This window comes from Ascaphus truei, chromosome 3, assembly GCF_040206685.1.
Source record: "Ascaphus truei isolate aAscTru1 chromosome 3, aAscTru1.hap1, whole genome shotgun sequence".
Classification (NCBI taxonomy): Eukaryota; Metazoa; Chordata; class Amphibia; order Anura; family Ascaphidae; genus Ascaphus; species Ascaphus truei.
The window spans coordinates 371,967,052-371,993,196 of NC_134485.1; the positions used below are offsets into that span (position 1 = coordinate 371,967,052).

Sequence of the window (26,145 nt, forward strand, 5' to 3'; positions counted from 1 at the left end):
TTCAGTGCAATTATGTTTAAAGAGCATTTACAACAACTGAGAAATGACCAAGAACATGAGTTCAGAGCATTGAAAAATGTCAGATTGCTGTCACATTTAGTGGAACCGTACACTCGTATTTATGAAATGATTACATGATAAAAAAAAGTTATTTAATAGCATTGAAGCAATATGTTATAGTTTCATAAACTCAGTGCTTTCTCATATTCTCCAAGCGTCCCATACCAATTCAAATTCAACCTTGCGAATAGAACTTACTCAAACATATCAGAATACATTAGTATCATTGTATTATGAAGGAATGTGCCATGCAGCATAATATACATCTGAGCAGGCACAGGAATTCATGATCTGTAGGGTATTACTTCTGAATAGTTGAAGGACATCTTATTCTTTTTCTCTTGTGCTCTTCATAGATCACCTACATTTACACATTTTCTATCCTTAATAAATATGTTTAAATAAATTGTTTTATTCTTCCTTAAACAAAGATGGGAAGTGCAAACTTAATGTATTGTGAACAACTATATAACCTTGCCTACTTGTATGTACCATCACTTCAAAAATCAGTTAAATGAGCAGTTCCACCTGCTGTTTTTATTTCCCAATTTTACATAGATAGGAAGCAGTGGGTCTTCGGAGCTGAACTGGGTAATTTCCAGCATCGGGGATCCATCTCATCTGTGAGAGGCATCACATATGTGAATCATGTAAATCACCGTAACTTCTCCTCTTTACATAACTCAAATCGCAAACTGATGATGCATGTGGTGCAAACTGGAACATTGTGCTTCATAGTTTAAGTGCATCAAAGTACATGAAAATAATGTTTTTTTTTGTGCCAGTTATGCTCTAAAATTGTGTTGATAGACTAATTAATGAACTTTTACCTTTTCCAAACTGATGCTAGTTGCCTCAACTTGCTAAAAGTAAGTAAAATAAAGTTCAAATAATAATAATTTAAAAAAAAAAAGCACTAAACTATAAGTCTGTTTACTAGATTTTGCTTTAGAAGAAATCCCCAAAAGTAGGATCAAAGCATGTACGGGTCTGAAATTCACTTAAAATAAAATCCTAGACGAAACCACAAATATACCAGTCACAGGACTCGGTCACTACAGTACCGGGAAGTTGTGCAACACGGTGAAAGAATATTGTACATATTGTACATATTGTACATATTTCAACAAAACCTGAATATATGCTAATTCTTTTAGTACACAATTGGAGTATGGCAAATATATAGTTTAGAGAATGCTTTAAAAAGCATGAAATATAAATGCAACATAATTAAGTGCAATTCATATACAACACTAGACATGTTAGTGAGATGCAAGCATTTATTTTGTTAAATGCAGTTATGAAATTAACATACATCAAATTGTGGAGTTGTTTTTTTAGCGCGGACAAGTTTTTGTTACTGGGTAGAACAAACACAGGATATTTGTAGGCTAATGAAGAGACTCGCTGCAGAGAGAGGTCCACTTGAGAGCACACCTGGCTGTGATAACTGATATGACTTAAACTTTATTGATCTAATTGAATGTCAAACTAATTAAAATAATTACCGGTAAAATGGTGAAGTAATTAGAAGTGAGGAGTGTGAGGAGGAAGATGAGATGGGGGTGTACACTACATAAATCAAACAAGGAGCCTTGCTATAATGGGATTTATAATGTAAATGTCCCACGTTTGGGGGGGAGGGGGAGTGAAGATAGGGCTCCCTCACTTGTAATTACCTTGATAAATAGTGACAATATAAAATGGATGCTTTAATAGGTGTGCTCTCAAATAGACCTCCTGATTTTGAGCTAGTCTCTTCATTAGCCTCCAAATATCTTGTACTTGGATTCTATTAGGTCGTCATAGACCGCACCCTGCTCAATCTCTTCACACAATTATTTCCTATCCAGAGGCAACCGTGGTGCGAGCTTCTCAATTTTCTCTTATAACAAACAACTGAACTTTGTTTGGCAGTGCTCGGTATCTCAGGCCTTTGCAGGGTGTTCGGTAGGTGCAGGATGGGCGTGAATATGCAGAAATATGGGCGCCAGAAACTTTTGTAAAACAACAAGGTGCTTTATTTGACATCCATCTATAATGCACCACAGCTATCGACATACACTGCACTTGACAGAAAACTCGTGGCAAATCATATACTTCAATACTTCATCCCCTGGTAGCTCTCACTCCTGCGCTGGGGAGGTACTTAGCTTGAGGGCCTATTATAAAGGATATCGTGGGGACCACTTGCAGGGAGGCTATGATGCGGTGAGAACCCCCTGGATAGGCAGGTTCTATCTGAATACAAGCTGGAGTATCGGCAACTCCATAAGGACAGTAGCGGTTAGGCTGCGGTAGGGGCAACTCCCTCTCCCACAACTTAAGATCCCTGGTCTTCTAACAGGCAATATCTTAAAGGGCACATTCCTAACTGAAAACAACAAAAGGGGACTGGACACATCTTAATATTTATGACTATACACACAAACCTATTTACAGGACTCACAATGAGGACCCCAGTCAGAACTCTGAAGAACTTACATCTAGAATAAAGGGTGGGGCTTTATATACCCTTTTTACTTTCTATAATGACATCACTGGTCATTGGGCTGAAAGGGGAGGGGGCAAACCCTGAGTGATCCCACCCAATTAACCCCTTAAAACATTAACACCTTTACAGAACAAGTAGTCCCTAAACAGGGGGCTACATGTAGATTAGAGTTATTATTTGTGAAACAAATATTTTAGCATTCATACTAGATGGAATAATAATTAAAAAAATAAAAATAAATTCACTGTACATAAAACCTTTAACTATTAAATTGCCCAAGATCGTGAAACGTATAGGCTTGTCATTTAAAGCAAGCTCTCAATGAATGGATTAGACATGCAATTCCACCGTGAAAATCTAAAGTAGTTTAGAATGAGAAATAGTTTTGTCATTCTTATGCAATGAATTCACTAAAGCAAGCATTTAATTTATCATGGTTGTAAAGAAATAGCAATAAGGGAGGTTGCATGGTATGGGTTTTGGGAAACATTTGAAAAACATAACAAATATTAGGAATTATTAAACAAATGTTAACACCAAAGAAGGTGATGAATAACCACTAAATCAACATTCTATTAAAACTTGTTAAAGGGGCTTTCCCTAGTTACAGCTGACCTGCATAACTTGTATACTTTATTTCTGTATTCTTTTAAGTTGCAACGGTTTTGATATTTTGACTTTTGTTGCATTATTTTAGTTAAGACAACAGATATCCTAGAATTACTCCAAGGAAAAACTGGTGCTACCAATTGTACACAGGCATGTACTACATACAGTCCAGAAAAATCACTGCACAATAAAAAATAAAGCGCACTTCCGTCCAGTGTCCCACTAATAAATGAAAAGGCAATGTAGACACCCCACTTGAACCGTGCACCGTGACTATCAACGGGTAGGGGCTGAAATGTGGTAAGGAGGAATATAAAGCAGTAGTACCGCCGTGTCCCCTGTAAAGGAACAACCAGCTAAGTATACCGCTACCCTCCGCCACTGCCTTCCTACACCCGGTGTCACACACGGACAAGATATCCTCACTGCGGAGGTAGGGGAAGGGAAAACTAGAAGAGTAGTAACTCACAGTCTTGACGCGCCGGGTCTCCGGTCAATGATGACGTCAGGTACCTCTGAACCGGAAGAGGAATACAGCATGCTCCAGCCCAGGTATATCGATCAAAAATAGAGTTGTAAGGCGGTTCACTGCTGCCGCATGGGTATAAAAGTGGAGGTTCCACACGCAATAAAATAAAAGGTTAGTTTATTAAGTGCATATACACAAAAAAATGCCACAGAGCGAACTCTGACGCGTTTCGTCCCACCAGGGGTTCGCTCTGTGGCAGATTTTTTTGTGTATATGCACTTAATAAACTAACCTTTTATATTATTGCGTGTGGAACCTCCACTTTTATACCCCTGCGGCAGCAGTGAACCGCCTTACAACTCTATTTTTATTTTAGTTAAGGACTCTAATATCAAAGAATAAAATTAAATTGCAGATGCAAATGTTTTTGTGTGTATGATTTTATTGTGATATAGCAAAAAAAAAGTTATTACATGGCTGAATGTTTTAAATCAATTCCTATTCCAATGGTTTGGGATTACATCTTAAATTCAATTGCAGACAAGTCGCCCATCAGTCTGTGTCTAGAACTAGCATAGACTGAAACTGCATACTAATGGTAGAATTAGTGGCTGGGACTCTTTTAAAAAGAGTAGAGGAAGTAAGTAATAACTCCCGATTGACAGAAATGTTTTCAGAGCAATAATGACCTGTCTGGATTATTTGATTCCCCTACGGGGTGCTAAATGTTGCGAAACGCTTTCTAGAATGATTCATGATTTCATTATTACCTGTAGAATAACGTATAATGCTCTTGCATCAATGTTTTTAGTGGTAATCTTAACACAAACTCATTTTGTAAAATGCAACCTATTATCGAGGTAATCTCATCAACCATTTTAGGTGTGTTATTGGCCATAAAAACGCTGTATTGTTTTAAGGAACAATTCCTCGAAGGACCAAATTTATTAATGGGTGACATGTTTAAGGAGTTGCATCTGGGTGAATGATGCAAATCTGTCACCTTTAAGTATTTTTAAATCTTTTTTTTAAAGTTAGTTTGTAAACGTGGTGAGCTAAGACTTGTGTATGCCTTGTGTCTGTAGTGCTGCTCTCCCCTTGCAGCAATGGGAGGGACCAGGCTGTGGGAGGAGCTTGGACCTACTAGTGCATCCGGTTGCTATGGCAACCCGACACTCGGCAGCAGGTCGATGGGGTGCGTGTGTACATGAGCAACAGAGCTGCGTAGCACAATTTCCCATTCACAGCTTCTACATGGTATCGTGTAGTAAGGGGCAGGGACACACTAGTGTTTTGAATAGGGATAGTTAGTGTAATGACAGTTAGGAGACAGAGGGAAAAGTATAGACAAGTGACAGCTAACAGAGTAGATAAGGAAAGGGGAAGAGGGAAGAGGGAATAAGTGCAGGAAAGGGACATTGATGAAAGATAGGCTGCAGTAAAGTAGAAATAGCAAGCAGAGGGTCAGGCAGCACAGAACAGGGAGTAGGATCCTATAGAAAAGTAAGGGCTCAGATCTATTATTTATAGCCACTTGAAAGTTGCTGTACCTGCACCATGTTCACGGTTGGTAGGACAGGATGGGGAGCAGCCCAATGATGGTGGACTTGGGACAAAGTAGACTGGACCAGGAACAAGACTTTGCACAAGGAGCAGCAAATCACCCACAAGCAGCACCAGAGTTCGTAAGTGACGTGCACTACAACTCCCAGTTATGCATGTGTGGATTTTTACAATGTGCCTTACCTAAAATGGATGTTGGATTGTATGTTAATATAGCCTAGCCTCCGGCCGCTACTTCTCTGCCTGGAGCTTTCCAGTGTAAGGCTAAGGCCCCGCTGCCTCAGACAGCGCACCCACACTGCAAACAGGCGGCGCGTGCAGAGCGCTATACCGCCATCAGCGGTCGGCTTTGAGGTGCGGGAGGCGTGGCCAAAACAGGCTGTGGGGGCGCAGAAATGACGAGGGGGCAGGGCCACGTCGGACACCGGCACGGCTATATGCTGTCTTTGAGTGTGCAGGCATAACCGGGCAGCGGAATCTATACCTGGAGACCCCGCCAAAGTCGTCATTCCCCCGTCCCGTCCATCTGCCTCTTCTCCCAGGGAAGACAAGCACAGCAGCAGGAGCTGGCTGCAACCTCCTCAGCACTCGCAGCCTGCAAGATGGGCACCGGAGGGAGGGGGGGGGGGGAGAACATACACACTCAGACCTCCCTGTAGCCAGCTTCCCTCCTCTCCGTTGCCCCCTCCTCCGCCCCCTCATTGGCTCCCTGCCGCGTCGCCGCTTGGGATCACGATCCATGTGTATCCCCTGCTGGCTGACGCGTCACAGTGCGCAGCGAGCCTTGCAGCGAGGGGGGATTGGGGCAGGCTCGGGAGGAACTCGGGTGTGGTGAGAGACGTGCACGCCGTCAGATGCAGCGGGACCCCAGGCCTAAGTCCTGTTAGGTGCAGGCAGTGGAAGGGTTAATTCCTTCTTTCAAGACCTTGTGTGCTTTTGCATCCTTGCATTGTGTCATCAGTATCCAAGGGCGGGCCTTAGCAACTACCAGAAAGTGTCAGCCTGAGGAAAGGATACTGATTGGTTCATCTATAGTGTGCGATAGCCAATTAGTATTCAACCTGCTCTGTTAAGGGGCAGGGTTACAGCCATCCACCTCAGGTTATAAATATTGGTACTTTCCTAAATTGAGTTTGTCAGTTGGGGACCTTGTCTCATTCTCTCTCTCCCTCTGTGGAGAGGACAACATCAGCCCTCGACCTCATAAGGAGGTGGGGAAAAAAAACAAAACAAAAAAAACCTACTGTACCTACCAGAATAGGAGACCGTTACCATGACTAAACACCCACTCTTCCTGTAAGAAATAGTTTATCAAGGTAAAGGAGCCTCTGAGGGTAGCATTAAATGGTAATACCAGTCTGTAGGCAGCAAGCTTCCAATTACTTCAGTTTAAGCATGGTATTGGAAAAGGTAGGTTTACATACCAAACCCCCACAGTATGCAGCACTCATCAACTCAAGATTAGTGACTGTCTTGTGCTTGGAGCTCATAAATCGAAAAGGAGGAGAATGGAGACCAATGACTGCTACACCTCATTTTTAATAGCAATATAAATTTAGACGTGCTATTTTGTTTTACAAAATATTTTAATAATGTCAGTGATGCACTGCAATATATGAAAACAGCACAAGAAAATGTCAAGCAAAGAGCACCATCAAGTGTTCAGCTGAAAACAGGAATGAACTGCATTGTTAACCACATCTGGTTAACAAAATGACACGTCTTTGGAACAAAAAATAAACAGTAATTACTGTTAAACAATACCCAACAAATAAAAAATAAGTTTACCAATTCAAGGTATTAACAAAATAAAATATAACACTTGTGCTTTAACATACAATACAGGAGCAATAGAGGCATAAGTAATTAGTTGAGACTTAAAGCTTCCAAAACTAGTGATCCATTTGTTTCAGTGACTTGGGACGCATTTTGTACTCCATGTTCTGTCTCTGGTTTTTCAGAAACCACTGTATTTTCTGCTGCCTTCGAGGGCTTATACCCAGAAAGGCGAGAAGCAAGACTCCTCTTAGGACGTGGATGTTTTTCCTGAAAAACAAACACCATTGTTAAAGGATTCCTAGAAACAGGTTTAAGATTAAATCTTTGAAATTCAAAATTCCTAATAAAAATAAATAAAAAGAAAAACCCTTGTTCACATGGAAAGTGTCAAGCGTGGTTCAGTTTGCCCTGTGTGAGGTCAGATGGTACCCTTTCCTTATTGCGGGTCATTGTAATACAAAGGCAAAATATGTATTGTAGACCAAAAAAATTATTCTGCATTGTTTGTGACCTCATACAAAAAGTTTCACATCTCTACTGGAAGCATTTTTACAGTCAGTCATTTTCCAGTTCTATACTGAAGAAATGGTACATACAATAACAGCATAAATATTCAAGCATCTTTACAGGTGGGTAACAAATTAAATATTTATGCAAGTTAATACACTTCACGATTTTTATTTTGTCCAAAATGGTAAAATGATCGTATTCAACCAGAAAATAGACGTTCTTCCTTAAAAAAAAAAAAATAATAATAATAAGAGTGGTGTAGGTTTATATCAAGAAAGGTTGTTGTGGCTTGAACATGGCTAGTACTAGTAGGTTTTATACTTATAAGCCACCTTTAAGTATGGTTAGCAGAGGCGTTTGACTTCTGGCTCCTTTGTGTGCAATATAAAGTGTTGAACAGAGGTTCAGGCAAAGCCCCCCTCTTTCGCCCTGACTGTTTTTGCACTTTGATAACTGTGAGTTTGGATAAGGCTAGAGGAAACTTGACAAGCACGCCTTCATTCAGACTCAAAATAAAAAGATTGCTTCATGCATAGTTCCATTTGCTTTATAACTATGTTGAAGAAACTTGTCACAACTCAGAGGATTTGTACCCTTAAAGGGCACTACTTGGATTACTTAAAAAATAAAAATAAAAAGTCAAGAGTGCAGACTGCAGAAATGTTACATGCCAGGCTCATTGCAGTAGACAATATTTTAATAAATAATCCATTGCTTTCCCCCAACTTTGTAACAAACCATAGAACCCTTTATTAAGCTTGGTAGCCTCATCTGAAGGAAGTTATTCAGGATTGAGGAGTTTACATAGAACCAACTAGCAGATAAGGTGCAAAGGAATTAAATTTACCTTCAGCTTTTTCTTCTCCGGATCATGTACAACAGAATGCCTTTGCAGACTTTGCTACAAACAAAGAAGGTATGCGATTAATGCCTTTAATACCCAAAGCTCCTTCCTAAATGTAGTTCAAAACTGGTCTTACATTGGATGAAAATATCCCAAATTAGAGATTGTTCATTGGTCACATGAATGTTCTGTTACAGTGGTAAGTGCAAACAACCAACTGCTGCAGTGCAGGATATTTAAGCATAAGCCACATTTAGCTTTATTATTCATGTATGAAGAACATTTAAAATTACAGAGCCACAGTACTCTGGCACCATTCTGTTAGGCTTGGAAGTCGTTTGTTGCTACTGTCAGGGAAGGAAGAAAGTTCAACCATGCCTTAGACTACATTCAGTATCCAAGCCCTGCCATCTTTCAACAGGATAAGCGACAGAAAATTACCACAACATACTGCAATACAAGGTAACCTTTGATGTTATTTGTCAGCAAACCATGCATTCCTTAAGGTCAGGGGTGGGGAAAGTCAGCCCCGAGGGCCGTATAAGGCCCTCGAAATCATTTGGTCTGGCCCTGCTAAGGCAACTGCTATAACCAGGTTCGCGCTAATTTTTTTTTAAAATGGCCGCCGCGTGCCCAATCGGGAGGAGGTGGTGTGAGGCGCCGGCAGTCCTACACGATCCCCAGCAGCCACCATACTTCCCCCGCAGCATTCCCAGCACTTCTCCCATGCTTCTCCAGCAGTTCCCCCCGCACTTACCCCAGCATCCGCCCTACACGATCCCCCCAGCAGCAGCTGCAACTACCAGAGGTAGGGAGGCAGGGTTCTGTGTGCCTACATGCCTGTTGTGCCTGCCTGTGTCTGTATGGCCCGCGAACGATGTTATAAATATCCAAATGGCCCTTGGCAGAAAAAAAGGTTCCCCACCCCTGCTTTAGGTCTACAAAAAAGGAGCCATCCCTTGCTACTTAGATTACCGGTCAAAGCCCTAGGCTACCAGCAGCATGCTACTTTGTTTAACACACACTACTAGCGGGCTTTGAGATTTTCAGCAAACTACACCTATTCAAAGCAGCAGTATACCGTGTACACCAAATAATCTCACTTGCCAAGTAAAATTTTACAACTTTAAACAAGCTCCCTCTTTAAATTTGCTTAAAAGCCTTTAAGGGTTGTTTGTGAACAATATTTAAGGTTGATGAAGTGAGCAAGATTTGTAGACAATTGCCTAAACCATTGAAGCATAAGCAATGCAATACAGACAATGTGCAAAAATCATATTTTTGAACTCTAAAATTCTCTTTAGACCACTTACTTTCAATGGAAAAGCTTTTCCACATCCTGTATGTTCACAAACAAAAGGTCGTTGTTCCTCATGAAATGACAGAACATGACTTTGGAGATTAAACGCAGTAGTATATGTCCGGTCACAGCCTTCTCTGGGGCAGCAATACACTGTTCTCTCTTGATCATGGCTCTTCTTATGATCTTTAAGGTAGCCTTTAGTCTTAAATCTTCTATTACACACATCACAGATGGCTGGTTCTGAAAGACAGGAAGTACAGTTCTTTAGAAATATACCAAGCAAGTTTTCAAAACAGCAGTCAATGGACAATCCTGCTTTTGGCCAATGCTGTCAGCAAGGCCTTTCTGGCAGTGAAAGGACCAAATGGGACAGAAAAAGTTAGGGCATGAATGTCCTGCTCAGTAACAGCACACAAAAAAACCCTATAGTGTTACATACACAAATAGTCACGATCACTATGTAAATCTAAGAAACAGGAAATACTGAAAAGGTGGAGAGCCCCATTAAGATAAGAGCATGTATTAAACAATCTGGCATTAAATCTTAATATAATATATATTTTACCCTATGTAGTCTGAAGGAAGACTACACGTGTTCCAAGATGCATCCAAAATTGGACAATGTTATCCATGTCACAATTACCTGCATGGTTTCTGGCTTTAGTTCTACTTTGACATGGGGTGAAAATGCAGAATTGTCAGCAAAACCGATTATAGTTTGTATTTAAGAAATAATCCCAGAAGAAAAGGGCATTACTGGCCAATAATGCCCTGTTCTGAAGGTATTATTACAATTATAGGCTAAATGTAGACTTTTTCATAAATAGGCACTTTTGTATAGTTATAGATTTTTTTATTAAAATAAAATGGTAAATACATGAAACCACCTCTATATACGCTTACACTGAAGATCACTCTACACTCAGATATACCACCACACACACACACACAAACACACCTTTGCTTTGCAGACTCTCCTCCTCTTCCCCCCCCCCCCCCCCCCCAATTCAACTGAATCTGCTCAGAAAATCTCAGTCAGCTCGGGAGTGGGAGGAGTCAACCCGTGGCTGATACGTCCTGACCAATCCCCTGCCCTGTCTCAGAGCTGTTACTTCAATCAGACAAATCCCCTGCCCTGTCTCAGCTGTTTGGCTGGAAATAAACACATTGAAAACTACACATTCTGCTGCTTAAATTCCGGGCATCATCAAATCAGAGAGCAGGGTTTTCAATAATGCCCTGAATTTTACTGCTTTAGCCTATAATTTTTTTTTTAAATGTATCCAATACATTGGATACAGGGCCTCAATGGGGCAATCCAGGACATTCAGCATTTAAGGGACTAAAAACGCATACCCCGCAGGATCAGAAAAGAACTCACCTTCATGGCAGGCTGATACATGTTTCAGGTAATCTGTCCAAGTCTTGCCCACAAAGGAGCACGAGTTGTCTATTTTGCATGAGTAACCTAGAGAGGGAAAAAAAAAAAAAAAACACACGACTTTAGGGTTGATCTTGGTTTCAATTTTTGCAACTTGTTAAATTCCTTATAAGCCTCTGTTCCTTCTAAGAATCTAAATGCCTGCCTCTTTCCATTTCCTCCCCTGCCTGTTTATTTAGTCACTTTGGTTTAGACTTGGTGTGCTCCAACATGGTTAAAAACTGCCCATTTATCTTCCATTTTCCCCTGAAAAGTCATTCCAAATTATTCTTTGTAGATTATGCCTCAGTTTATTAAAATATGCCGTTAACATTAAATTTGTTGAACACGTTTTGATATATTTCAAAAAGAGACCATGTTATGATCACCTTTTCCCAAACTTATATATCATACTTCTTATTACTTCTACATCGTTTGATATTACCAAAATCGAGTAACTCATCCTCTGGTTGGTTCCCCAATAACAAGTCAGGCAATTTTCTTTAAGCACCCCCAAAAAACTGTTTTGTTGTAATGCTAATCTCATTGCTGGAGCCCATGTCCGAATAGTTAAAATTAACATGATCTAGTTTTGAGGCCTTTTCCATTTGCAAAAATATTTTGTCTTCCTCAATCTCAGATATTTGGTGGTTTATAGCATATTCCTACAAAAACAAAATGTGGATAGAAATTAGCATGGAGGTAACAGGAGAAAGCATCTACATTTTCCATCAGTCCCTTGACGATCAGTCCCTTTTAAAAGGTTTTAATTGAGGTTAGACGAACATACTCTACCACCTCTTTGATTTTCTTGATCCATCCAAAGAAAATAACCCTCTAAATTAACTGCCCAGTCATGAGTCATCCCACCATGGTTCAGTAACACCTATGATATACTGCTCCCTGGTAGCGATTAGTATTATTAAGTTCTTGAATAGAGCTGCTAGTTTTACATAGCACTTTACAGAGACAGTTTGCAGGCACAGGTCTCTGCCCCGTGGAGCTTACAATCTATGTTTTTGGTGCCTGAGGCACAGGGAGATAAAGTGACTTGCCCAAGGTCACAAGGAGCAGACACCGGGAATTGAACCAGGCTCCCTTGCTTGAAACTGTCTTTACTCACTGAGCCATTTTATCAGTCAAGCTTCTTGCATTAGCACATGTTTAAGGGCTGGGGCACACAGCGCTACACAACGTGCGCTAGTCACTGACCCCTGGCGGCCAATGGTAGTGTTCATTGTTGAAACTACCATTGGCTGCGAAGCACGGCGTCACCGCTGTAGCCGGAATCTTTCAAAACGGATTCCAGGCTACAGCAGCGCGACGTCAGTTTCAGCAGACTTTCATTGATTGGCTGCTGAAATTGCTGGGGGACTGTCTGTGCGCAATAGGAGCTGGGGACGGGTGACGGGGGTTTATTATTTTATTTATTCTCATATAATATTACATTTATCCGCCGCCCGCTGATCATTCCGTCAGCTGGGGATGTTCACACACCACACAGTAGGTGGAGGCGCGCGCACATGGCCACGCAGCGTTGAAGCAACAAGTATGCTCCTGCCCTAAGGTTTTCCAGTTTGCTACTGTGCTCTCATCTAGTCCCGCCCTTCTACCCCTACTGGATTTAGTCTTGAAGATTTCTAGTATTAGCTGTATTTAATAAGAGTGTCTCCCTGCTTTTGCAAAGGCTTTTGATACTGTTGATCATGTTATCTTGCTTCAAACTCCAGTGCTCTGGAATAGGGAAGCTTGCGTCAAACTGTTTTCATGCCTATCTAATAATAGAGACGTGTCTATTTCAGGCTTTAACTCCAACCCCTTGGATATCACCTGCGGTGTCCCGCAAGGCTCTTTTCTGGGGCCCCAACTTTTCTTGGTGTTCAATGATCTTCCTACAGCTTGTAGGGGAGCTTCAATACACATGTATGCAGATGACATGATCTTATATGCACACAGCCCTAGCCTCTCTGACCTTGAACACATACTTCAATCTGACTTTGATACTTGAAATTTGGATTTCACAAAACAAACTGTTTTTAAACACCGACAAGACTAACAATGGTATTTTGGACCCAGACTAAATTTTTAAAGCTTCCAAAGAATGAGCTCCAGATCAGCGCCAACACGAATATCACCCTAACGCTTGTTACTAGTTTTAAATACTTGGGCATATGGTTTGACTCCATTTAACATTTGGGATGCACATGGATACCTTGACATCCTAATTCTATGCCAAACTAGGGGTACTTTACAGGAACAAATCCTCCCCAAGTCTGCTGGTCAGAAATTGTATCGCACAGCAGATGCCAATGCCAATCAACTATGGGGACATAGTATACAGCTCAGCACCCCAAGCCCAACAAAGCAAACTTGATACCCTCTACAATTCAATACGCCATTTTGTTTTCCAATGCAACAACACTCACTGCGAAATGCTCTAAAAACTAGATTGGTCATTCGAGGCGCAGAGTTCATCTTTCCATCAAATACTTTGTGCAAGCTACCCGTGTGTCTGAACAAGCTCCTCACCCCAACACATCATCTGAGATCTGACTCAGAAAGACAATTCATGGTCCCAAGGTTCAGCAAAGTATCCGGCCGCTTCTCTTACTGTGCACCCCAAAATGGGAACAATCTACCAGAGACTCACAGCCACCACCAGTCTAAGTTCTTTCAAAACGAAAGCGGTCTCACATTTTAATCTGGTCTGTAACACATACACCCACACCATCTTTAACTGTGCATGCAATGTCTTGTATACAATGTATACCCTGTTCACTTATGCAACTATGTATTGATAACTATGTATTATTTATCATAACTATGCCCAGGACATAGAAAACGAGAGGTAACAATGTATTATTACTTCCTGGTAAAACATGTTATAAATAAACTACCTGACTGGAAGTGTATAGCAACACTGCTTTTCAGGGTCTTTAATATCACTATACCATTACGTTGTATGCTTTTTAGAACAATCTTACTCGTACTCATATCCTGTAGTTAGTCTTGTGGAATTGAAACGACCGTTTGAAAAAGCGTCCCCAAAAATACTGGCTACCAGTCAGACAACATTTCTTGGTTTTAGCCAACCAGGTCTTTACTACTGTATAACGCCTAAACTGCCACGATATGAAGCTGCATCAGAGTCCTGTCTCAAGCTTTGATTGTCTGAATACGGGTAAACCTGTATGCCTTGTTTTCTTACTTCTGCAAACAAGACTAGTACACCTTGGAGGTTCCCAGGGGGTGCTCAGTCACCTTGCTGCACTACCTGTATAAGGGACCTTAGGGATTCCATTTTGCTATGCATAGAAAAGTACCGACACTTCGGTCCAGGACAACTTTGAAGGATTCAGAGCTTTTTTTTTTTTTTTTAAATCAGTAAGAGTGGAATATAGTATATACACCTATTTTTCCTTCTCTCCTGAACCTTTACAATTACTTTGTTTACTAGTAGATCAATGCTTTTCTTGCTTCTCTACCTCTTTGGGAACTTTGATGTTAAATCAATCCACCTTTGGAATGAGGTTGAACGGCAGGTGGTAGCTGTTGGAAAGCAGTTCTCACTTCAAAGGCTAAAGTGGTATTCTAGAAGAGCAAAATGTCCTTTATTATGCAGGACTTCTGCAACTATGTAGTTGTCCTACTGTGACCTGTTGGACTCCTTTCTAGAGCCTCAGATAAGGCTATTGTAACCTCCCCAAACTGTGCCTTAAAGCTGCAGTTCATGCAATATCCTGCATGTGTGTTTTTTTTAATAAATCAGTTCTGTAGTAAGAAAAAATACTTTTAGCATTTTGTTTAAAAAAAAAAAAAAAAAAAAAAAAAACTTTTGAAAGACCAATTTTCTTGTATTCTATTTTAACAAGCATGCTTGTTCCTATAGCAACGATTTACATTCCCCATATTTAAAGATGTCGCCAAACTTTGCCAATCAATAGACGGAGAACGGATTGACTGGCAGCTATGCAGTTTTTTAGGTAAGTAGAGATTGCACAACTGAAACTATTGAAGTAAAAAAAAAACAAAAGGGAGCCTGAACTGCAGCTTTAAGGCCTCCCTAGCCAACAGAACCTGGCTTCTCCATGTCATCCTATCTGGCTGAGATACTGCATAAAATAGGGGCACTTTAATCTTGTGATAAAAAGCAGCTTCTGCCCCCTGATGGATATTATCCAAATAAACTTTTAAAAAATCCCCATTAAAGGGTAGCTTATATAGATGTGATGAAGTCAATCACAATACCCTCAATGCAGCCACAGAGCCATGGACCGCCATGCCAAGCATACTGCATTAAAGGATTCTTCTGCCATGTAGTCATTAGCAATTAATTTGGCTAATGCTTTTAAGGTCATGGTTCTGTCACTCCTTTATGGAGCACATACTCAATAGTAGAGACCAACACTCACATTGCTCTTGACATGAAGGCTGTAGTAACTGCCAACATGCACACTACCTCAAGTGACCTCAAGACGTTTTCTAGTCTACTCTCCATCACATCCTTAAAAATGCTTTAAACACTGCGAGTGTTCTCCTTGCAATTGCTGCATCGACCTAGGATGCTAGTTCCCACATCTTCGCAGAATGGTACATTTTAGACTTTTCTTGAACAGCATTTTATCCAGCTGGATCCATTCTGACAAGTGTCTTAACACCTTGTGGATTGAAAACTTATCTTTTGTGACCCTCTGGAGTCTTACCTTGGATTTTGCTCTGGATTCTCCATTTCTAAAGTCTCTCAAACCACTGATCAATGGCACCCCCTAAGTCTGCGTCGAATAAATCTCTTCCTGGTCCAGGGAGTCACAACACTCCCGATAATATTTGTACTTCTAAACCCTTAAATGAAGATTCTTGTCAAGCAGTCTGACCTTTTATGTGGTTTCTTATTTGCCTGTAACACAGCTGTTCCTACCATTTGAAAGACTATCCTTCATCCATTGGAAGGTTTCCATTAGGTCCTGGGCCTGCACGGCTGCTGATTTTATGCAGTCCTCAGTTTTTCCTTCTAAGGCTACGCTTATAGTGCCGGCGACGGTCGCTGGAAAATCAAATAGAGATGACTTCCAGCGATCGTGACCGTCGCGTTGCGCTTACAAGCGCATGACACGGCGGCAATGCATGTTTTGCCGTCACGTCGCTGTCACTATAAGTACAGCCTAATGCAGCCTTATCACAAGCTGCACAACTTTCCTTTTGATACTCTTATAGTGTAGCCCTCCAGCAGTGCTGTTAAAACAAAAAATCAGTAGCCTTCATGATTACATGCTCTTTGCTTGTATTGTATTGCGGCTTGTTATGGGAGACGTGAAAGTATCTAAAAAACACACCCAGTTGGCTTTAAATAGCCCCCAGGTCTACAACAGTTTGAAGCCTTCACTTCCAGTCTAGCACACTTACAATATGTTATCATTATGCAGGAAGCCCGCCAGTGGTTGCTCCTGCAGTGTCTGGATCGCAGTGGTCTAGGACTGAAAACTACAGTAGGTGGCCTGTAAAAGTCTCCTCTCACCTGCAGATAGTCTGTCCTATAGCAGAGTAGCTTTGTTGGTGGGGGGGAGGGGAGAAGTTAGTTGCTGGTAGTCCAGCCAGCGAAAGTCTCGGCCTCCCCTGTGATGCCGCACCATGTGGTAGCGATTTCTCAGGCTTATGGGCTGAGCTACCCATTCGTATCACCGTCATGAATGGGGAAAAATTATGCTGTTCCAATAACAAAATTAACAGGTGAAATTCCCATTGTGAATACACCAATTTGAAATACCTTCAATCCTTCCATAGAACTACAATATCTGTCCACGAGTCATCCAAAAGAATGAAGAGGTTATGCTCACTTATATGCTGTGCCAACATAGTTTGTTGGGTAGGCAGGCTCATCTTGCCAAGTTTAGGTGCACTCACTTATAATCAACATTAAGGAGCTTTGCCAGATAGCCGGAGTTACTGCAATAATGTACCTGAGTGGACTTTTTCATGACGTTTTAGTCTGGAAGGTGCAGAAAAGCTTTTGTCACATCCTTCATGTGTGCATCTAGGAATAGAAGAAGTTTTGTTTGGGCGTGATGTCAACATAAGGGAGAGGTTTTACAAGAAAGCAAAAAGTGAAGTTTATGCACGACAATACAATTCCATTAATATTGAAATTTGAATAACTACTAATGCAAGTACAGTATTATGTTAACAGAATATTGGAGAACTTTAAGGGGGTGGGAGGAATAAATATTCGACATACCATTTTTGTAAATTCTAATTACCTAGCTCAAAACAAATACAGACTAAACTTTAGCCATTGCCTACAGTGCAACATTGAAAGTTTTATTAGAGGCATTTTTTCCCCCTGTATAATGTAGACAGTTCCATTATTTTTAAAAATAAGTCCTAGGACGAGCTACTTTAAAGTTATGGGAAGCCGGTGTCCCCAAAACATTTCAGAACCAGGGTTCAACCAATACATACTGTTCATGAACACAAAAAAAAGAGAAAAAAAAAGTGTAAGGAACGTGGCCATATATGCCAACATATAATTAGAAGAAAACCATATTGGTGGTCTATAGAGGCAGATAATGTCTAGAGTTGAAGACTAACCAGTAGCAAAATTAAGCTAAGGGCCAGTACCAAATAGTGAGACCCAATAATTAAATGGTAGCAAGCACTTTGAATTATAGGTGCTGCCAATAACTAGCTATAAAAACAATTTGAAGTGACCCATAGGGGAAAAACTTTTAACGTGAACGAAAGAATAAAAACAGCTGCAGTGAGCAGAAGTGGTTAAAACAATGTGAGGGCATAAACTGCAAATGGTAGGTGTAATTGGAAAGGATTGCCAATAGTAACCATGAGGGTGTAAATGAGTGATCAACTGCAAAAAAGCCTATATTCAGCCCACACTGCCTGTGTAATGGATTCCAGCAGTGTCTGATTGTGCCAGTGGCTTAATAGGAGGCAGACTGCCCAAAGTGATGAATGGCAATGAAGTAACTTTGGGAACACTACACAGCTTTAGAGTTCAAGTCCAGACAAACTTATTACTATCCAAAATTGGTCAATTGTAATGTGAATATATACAGCTACCATATCTGCCCTTTGGCTTTATAGCCTTGATAGCTATTTAGACCATTTTATGGGTCAATTAGATATTAGAGAGCAATTTGCTCTTTTAGAGTACCATTTAAGCCTTTGAAGCATATCTATACAATATACAATGAGAACACCTTGCAAACGACTGGTTAAAATCGCCAACAGATGCATGTATATCTTTACATTAACAAGTCAATTACAATGGCCCACTTGTATGGCTGAGGGGAAAAAAAAAAAAAAAAAAAAAAAGTACAAGGGTGATAAACCATAAACAATGCATTACAGACCACTTTAATAGCAAGGGGGGTTACATAATTAATAAATTAGAACTGGTATTCCAAAGACTTGAAAACATTAAAATATCTATGAAGTGTCACTTACTTGAAAGGCTGTTGATTAGTATGTATGAACTGATGCACTTTCAGTTGATTATGCTTCTTGAATATTTTACTACAGTCGTCAAAGTAGCACTGAGTAGGACAAAGTTTTAAGATTAGATACTACGTTACAACTATTACATAATGAAATGTGACTATTTCAAAGAAGGGATGAAAGTAAACTGAAAAGATTCAATAGCAACTGGAGTGCTCAAACTGATTATACATGGAGTACGCACTTCTGTTAATGTAGCCATAGAAGGCATGTAAATTGTCACTTGGTAGGCAAGTTCAGTGTTCTTAAAGCAGTAATCTAGCCTATATGGAAAAAACAAATCCAGGATTGAAACAAAATCATTTGGAACAACCCCTTGAGATACTTACCAGTGAAGTTACCAGTGTGCCACTCCAGGGCAAACAAAATGGACATTCAAAGCCAACAGGTCCTTTGTATCAATGGGAAGCCACAATATTATCCAGTGGGTATTTAAAAGCCTGCAGAGAACACTTGTAACTTCACTGGCAAGCATCAAGGAGTTCAGGGGATCCCATAATGTACCATTCCTGCTCAATGACCATCCAGTAATAAAGCAGCAACCCTGACATTACCTCTTTGTTTTACTCAAATCTTGTAGACTACCCAGGTAATGCTATATTATACGAGGTGCTAGAACGTACAAGTCAGAACAAGTGATCTTTACCTTGGTAGAGAAGCTACAGTATTGTCATGCAAGTAGGCACACTGTGTAGAATTAAAGTCCATGTGACTACTACCTGGAGAAGCCACCTTCCCAATACACACAAGTTAGGTTGCCCACCCGATATAAGAAACCTTACCACATAGATCTGGTTTGGGTACTTATGAGTCCGGTTAAAGTGTCTCCTCATATTTGACTTTAAAGAAAATGTTAAGTCACAGTCTTCAGAGTCACACCTGCAAGGAAAGTTCAGATAAATTATACGTTCTTAGTTCAAATGGAAGGGTCCTTAACAACCCCTATTTAAAAACAATTACACGGCAGAGAAACCAACACCATACCATTTTAGTTGCTAAACTACTGCAGGCTTCATTTCTTACTATAATGAACATGCCATCTCGAATGGAAAAATCATTTATCCACAGCAGAGACTGCTGACCATAAATGATTTTCTCTTTTTGCAATAAAGCAAATGGTGACATTTATGCATCTTCAAATCTTCACTGCTCTGCTAACATTGCTTGCATCAGCAGTTGGCAGTATTACAGGGGCAATGCATCCTAAAATTAAAATAGGAACTCAGGGCACAAAAATGTTTAACTTGGCTCAAACAAAGAAAAGATTACAAGCAAATCCCCAGAATGCTACATTGTAAAGATACTATACATGGGTTTAAAGACAAGCATCAAGCCATACTGTATATTTAAAAGTACATCACTTGCTTCCTCCTCAACTGATTTGAACAGAATATCTAGAAGCATGACCACTAAACTTTTGGCTCCAAGATCAGATTCAGTTATAATATTGCATTTTGGAACTAAACGTCACAGAACCAATAAATCTGCAGAATTGTGACTTTATGCTTCTCCAATTCATCGCCCATTGGAAATGTGGCCTTTTTATAAACACACAGTAAGCCAAAGTGTGAGGCTGGTTATACTGGCTTGGCAATGTGAAGTTGGAATAGGTTTCAACCACACATTATATAAAAGTTAAGGTGGGTAAAAATTAAAACAAAAAAAAAAAAAAAAACCTCCACCGTACAGAAAATAAGATTATCACTTGTGAGCACACACGTCAGACAGGTCTGAGAATTAATATTTCCCGAATAGGACCCCTATACAAGCAATAGCAGTGCAGGAATGCAACAAATAATCTATTAGTTGGAATGTTTCATTAACATACAGCAAATACAATTATCTGAATTGAGAACTAAACTACATTTGCAGATTTCAAAATCAGTTGCCCCAGCTTCACACCTCCAATTGTATCAAACATCTTCAAAACCACCATTAGTATTGCAGTTACAGCAAGGACAGACATTCCTGTGGATTGGAGGGCAGTGAAGCAAAGAATACGTTTCATGCTTCAAAACATTTAACATTTCAATTTGCAGAAGGAGCAGTGGAGGTGGACAGTTTAGCAAGATAAACTCCTACTCTTCATATGTTGCATTGTTTCAGGGTTAAATGATTCGCCTTTCAAAGTTAATTTAAGTATTTTATGATATCAATGTAGTGTAAAGGGAGGTTAGGAAGTAAGCAGAGCAAACACAAAACAAACATTTGAGAAAGTAGTGGCCAACATAGCAGAACAGTACTTGGATTCAAGTAAACCAAGCAAAAAAGGAACTCAATGGGGTATGTTGTGAAGTGTATTATTGTCAGACAAAGGAACAGAAACTTACTTATGTGCGTTAATGGGGGGGTGGGAGGGTATGCGCTAAAGTGCATTAGTACCAGTCAGTGTATGTAAACAAAAAGTAATGCAAAATACATCTGAAGTCAACTTACTTGATAGATTTTTCTCCAGTGTGTGTGACTGCATGGCGAGTCAGGTGGAAAACAGAAGTAAAGCCTTTCCCACATCCTTCATGCTCACAGGAAAAGGGTTTCTGAGAAAGCAAACAAATCTACAATAGTCACCAAGACAGGTTGAAATAAGCAAATTACATTTACCTGTCAAAAGTTAAAAAAAATTAAGTTAATTTTCTTCTACAAAAAAGTACTCACTACTCAGCCAAGTGAGTTTTTCTACTTTTGTTTTTTTTCCAGATAAGGCAGCTCAGAAGAATTATCAACAATGTTGTCAGATTTATAGATTTGATTATTATTTTGAGTAAGTTTGAGGCATTATTTCACAAATGCAGAATGGGTAATGCTGGATGGAACAGTGATAATCTCCAACTTCCCCACTCCTCTCCACATTTCGTCATCTCTCCTCCCCTCCACCGCACCATTATTTATACACCTCTTTTAGCAGGTCTTTTAGCAGGACAAACATTGCAGCAGTCAAATAAATAACTTTCAACTGCAACAGTGTGCTGCCACTTTGCATCCAACATGGAACTATATTATTTCAACTACACATGACTGCATACAGTACATAGCACATTGTCAACATCCAGGCAATAACAGTACTCCAATTAAGTTCAAAAGTAGTGCCAAAACATTTTACTCACAGCAAAGCAAGATATTTTAGTGTCAGAATTCTGACAACAGAAGGAAGACCAAAATTAGGAGAGAAAAAACGCAACAGTCATTTTGTTATGAAACCCCATTAGTACTGTGTGATCAGAGCCTGACAAGGCCAGGCAAGTTACTGAAAGCTGGTCGAGGCAACTGTAGGTGTGGAAGGGAGACAAAAACATGTCCTCTTGTAGGTAAGCTAGGGGACATTTGTGGATAGCAGCATGCATCAAAAACAAACCTTGAGTTTATATTTGGCTTCTTAAGATTACAAATCACAAAGGAAATTTACTTGCAATAAATGCAAAAGATACATTTTACAAGATCATGTGAGATTCAGACAGTTATTGTATTATTCGTTAAGTTGTCTGGCTAGAGGGGACATTACACACTAAAAACACAAGAGTTAGACACTAAAAAGATAAGATACATGTTGCAATTTGCCTGTTGATACAATGCCTTATTATAAATAAGTAGGCGATTATCGTTAAAACTCCAAATAATTTGGTTACAATTCACTTTATACAACTAAAGTTGATAAATAAAACTCATCCAGTACAAAAAAAAAAAAGTAAATTGAAAAAAGTTGCCAGCAAGAACGTCACAAGAGTATTTAATTTCATATCTAGGATTTGTTTACTGTATTTGTAAGTACTCTGTACTTAAAAATGATTGTATGTGCAACACTAAAGTAAACAAATAAGTTATGTTTACACCAATACCCATCATTTAGAGCAGGAGTGCGCAGTGAGCGGGAGAATTTCCAGGGGGAGGGGGGGGGGGCAGCGGCTACAGTGGTCCCACACGCTCCCCGAAGGCACTTAAATTAAGTGCCGGGGGGGGGGGGGGGGGGGCGCGCAAGGCCTCTGCAGCTTCTCCTACCCGATCTTCGGCAACGCATCGCCATGTAAACGGCGTCAAATGACCCCACAATGTCATTTGACGCCGGAGCCTTGCAGGAGAGGTGGCGCCAGCCGGGAGGTGAAAAAGCAGGGGGCCTCATAGTCAAAAGTTTGCACACCCGTCTTAAGCCGTGCGTATAGTGCCGTCGATGGCGACACGATGGGAGACGTCACCCATCGCCGTCACCACAGGCGGAAGTTATATTTTGCCGGGCGTCGCATTTGCGCTTACTATAAGCACACGCGGCGGCAGCAATGCGTTTGTTTTCGGACGACGTCGCCGGCACTATAAGCACGGCTTTAGAGGACATGTATGCATTAGTACTGCACTGCTTGATCTATGAAGTATGCCAGCCTAGTCCTTTGCCTGCACACTGTTCTAATAACCCAGGAGAAAACTGGGAAGGGAGAAGGTTATATAGAGCAAACTGTCGGATAAATACACTTTACAGAAATCACTGGAAACTTAAAGCTGCAGACCAAGCAATATCCTACATGTATATATATATTTTTTTTAAATAAATCAGTTCTGTACTATGAGAATATACTTGTAGCATTTTTTTAAATCAATTCTGAATGACATGAACGTATTAGAAAGTAACAAACATTTTGGTTTCCATAGCAACCATTTACAGTCACATCCCCTTCTGAAACAGGCTCTGCCCCTCTCCCTAGCAGTGCACCAATTGTACAGTACCTAGTGATTGCCTGGTCACATGATATTCCCCACAAAACTTTGTATCTTTGGTCGTCTTCTTCTAAAGGCTGCTTTAAGCCTTTAGACCAGGGGTGCACAATTTATTTTTTTTGCTTGCACACCCACGGCTGCACGCATGCACCACCCTACCCGGCATCATGACGTCACGTTGCCATTTGACCCCACAGCCACACGTCGCCAGAGAAAGTAAGAGACAGGCCTCACGCACTCCCCAGCATTTTATTTAAATTATGTGGGGGAAGAGTGCAGGGCCTGTGTGCCCCTACTCCCCCATTAAAATGTTGCGAGAAGGAGTGGCTCAGTGAGTAAAGAGACAACCTGGTTCAATTCCTGGTGTCGGCTCCTTGTGACCTTGGGCAAGTCACTATCTTCCTGTGCCTCAGGCACCAAAAAAAACCAACATAGAGCTTACAATCTATGGGGGGACTGTGTCTGCAAAATGTCTCTGTAAGGCACTACGTAAAGCTAGCAGCGCTATACAAGAACAATTATTATTATTATTATTATGTTGCACCCTCCAGTTTGCACACCCCTGCAGATTACCATCCCATTTTAGCCGTTTTTGACTTTGAGATCTCTTCTTGCCCTCGCCACGTTTTTATTTTTTCTGATGCTCGGTTCAGGAGGCAAGTGTTTACAATATTAAGTGTCCAGGAGATTTAATTGGAGCTCTTCCCAGAGTCCAGTGCAGTGTAACAGTTGCCAAGGCATCCTCAAGATAGAGATTCAGAAAACCATGATTTTTCTAAATCAGGACCTATTCAGGGGACAAACCCAACAGAAGAGTTCAACTCATGTAGCCTTCTGGTCATGGTGATTACAGCTTTAAAAATAGTACAGCTGTCAAATATCCAAGTTTATAACGGCAGATTTATGGGGGGGGGGGGGAGAGAAGAAAAAAAAACGCAAATCACTTATACTGGAGCTACCCGACCAGTTTGTGTGTGAGATCACTCAACGTGAGCGAGTGGCAGGTCACAGACCCTTACCTACATGCAATAGATGTCCCCAGGGCCAGCACATCTACCATACTGACCTACTGGGATGCTTATAAACATCCTATAATGTAGGACCAGGCAGCCACTGCCCCTCAGACAAGTCTTCACTTGTCCCTCATCTCTTTCACCCAGTACTTTCCCTACCACAGCACCAGTCTGGATCACTCCTATGCAGCAATCGAAGTGGCTTAGAAAAAAAAAATAATAATAAAAAAGTGGCACTGTACATAACTTAATTGAAAAAAAATAAAAAAAAAAATGAATATATTAACACTGGGAGCCTAGTTTAGAAAGTTGGGTAATATTTATGCTGGGGAGGCCGTTACAATTACTGTATTTTTAAAATAGGAGTGAAGTTGCAAGTGTGCAAATAAAAGTAGTAGTGCTGTATATATACTACCACACTTCCACCGCTGCGCCTCTCACCCCTCACCATGTGCCACCCGTTGCACCTCCCCCTGCCTCACCTCCCCCGTGTGTTTGCACAGGTGAGCGCGCAGCTTCCAGGTCTTGTTATACGTGGCACTGCAGTCCGGGAAGGAGCAGATGAACCGCTTGTACACTACCGGCACGGCCTCCCCCATCCTGTCCGAGTCACCGGGCACCTCCCGCTCTCCCACTACAGCGGCAGCCATCACCCGGCTTTATACCGCCAGCACCAACCACTACCCGACACTGGGGGGAGCCCGGCCGCAGGAGATCATCCCGGAGCGCTGCGGGGGCGCGTGCTGGATAAATACACAGCTCTGATACTCGGTATATTTTATAAGTAAATACTATATAATGTATCTGTGTGTCTGGCAACGGCCGCCGCTGTGCAGAATGACACCCCCATAACGCAGAGAAGCATTCAGCAACCTGACAGCTAGGGGAAGAACCACACGTATCGGGAGGGGTCACGTAACAACATTAACTGCGTGTAGACGCGATTGTAACGCCAGTACACTATCAATTATAAATACTAATTAGTATTATAATATGTGTTGTGCAGTGGAGTTCAAATGTGAAGATGATTATTGTATTTACGGATACAAATCAGCAGTTGCTCTTTACCCTAGAGCTGTTAGTGGTTGAGTCTGGGATGTCGGTAGGATGCACGATGATCACGTGATCTCATGTGAAGCGGAAGGGAGCCATATTGGTGAAGGAGCTGAAAGCTGAAGGTTCGGTGTGGGCTGAGAGACCTTTAAAAGCTGCATTAAGAACAGCACCACAATAGAACAATGTCCATAATATGTTGACTTGGATGCATTCTGCTTGTCCACATGATAATTATCCAAACTTGTCTTTCTTAGTATCATATCCTGCTATAGCAAAGTTTGCAGGATCATTATCACACTACTTACCTAGAACGAGTGGTGCGCCCCAGATTTTCGGGGGGGGGAGAGGTGGGGGGTGGTCTCCCCCAGGGCATGTAAATTAAATGCTGGGGGACCGCGCAAGGCCTCTGTAACTAACTTACCTTGGCTTCCAGCCACATGTCGTCATGGTAACCCAGTGTAAAATGATGCCATGGAGTCATGTGACGTCACATGACCCCCGTGGCATCGTTTGAAGCCAGAGGCTGGGGGGCATTGAGGTTCCTATGGCAGGGATGAGGAGACGGGTGTATGCATAACAGTTAGAATTAGTTTTAAATATTTATTTTTGTCGTTGCTATGTAAATAAAGGTTTAGATCATTTTTAGTTGTCTTATAGCTTACAAAAGTAGCCATGGCTGGTTTATGGCTACCAGTCTGCCCTTCTCCTGGCAGTAAGCCCTGGTAAGAGCAGGCCTTGCCAGGACTAATCCTCGTTTTCCCCACCCCCAGCAGCTTCAGTGAGTCACGGGGAGGTGGTGCAACTAGGTATATGTG

General features: G+C 41.0%; 1 protein-coding gene across 3 annotated transcripts; it reads right to left on the minus strand.

Moving 5' to 3' along the window:
- Positions 1-6,762: 6,762 nt before the first annotated feature.
- GTF3A (general transcription factor IIIA) lies at positions 6,763-25,794 on the minus strand. 3 transcript variants are annotated; one of them, XM_075592202.1, is made up of 9 exons: positions 25,752-25,794; positions 20,997-21,097; positions 19,343-19,439; positions 18,510-18,598; positions 17,009-17,082; positions 11,013-11,099; positions 9,642-9,871; positions 8,332-8,385; positions 6,763-7,241 (listed from the first exon to the last, which is right to left on the minus strand). In XM_075592202.1, the coding sequence occupies exons 1-9, from the start codon at positions 25,767-25,769 to the stop codon at positions 7,062-7,064; spliced, it is 930 nt and encodes a 309-aa protein (XP_075448317.1). In that variant the 5' UTR covers positions 25,770-25,794; the 3' UTR covers positions 6,763-7,061. The 3 variants fall into 3 exon arrangements, with proteins under 3 accessions (XP_075448317.1, XP_075448316.1, XP_075448318.1); XM_075592201.1 differs by lacking the exon at positions 25,752-25,794 and adding an exon at positions 24,757-25,153; XM_075592203.1 differs by lacking the exon at positions 25,752-25,794 and adding an exon at positions 24,723-24,858.
- Between the last annotated feature and the right edge of the window lie 351 nt (positions 25,795-26,145).

Excerpts from the sequence above, each read along its gene's own strand:
- GTF3A (XM_075592201.1), bottom strand. The coding sequence starts at position 24,924 with ATGGCTGCCGCTGTAGTGGGAGAGCGGGAGGTGCCCGGTGACTCGGAC. Across the intron at positions 18,599-19,342 it reads ACCCAAACCAGATCTATGTG|TGCTACTTTGACGACTGTAG; the intron begins GTAAGGTTTCTT and ends TGTCCTACTCAG. Across the intron at positions 11,100-17,008 it reads TCATGAAAAAGTCCACTCAG|GTTACTCATGCAAAATAGAC; the intron begins GTACATTATTGC and ends TTCCCTCTCTAG.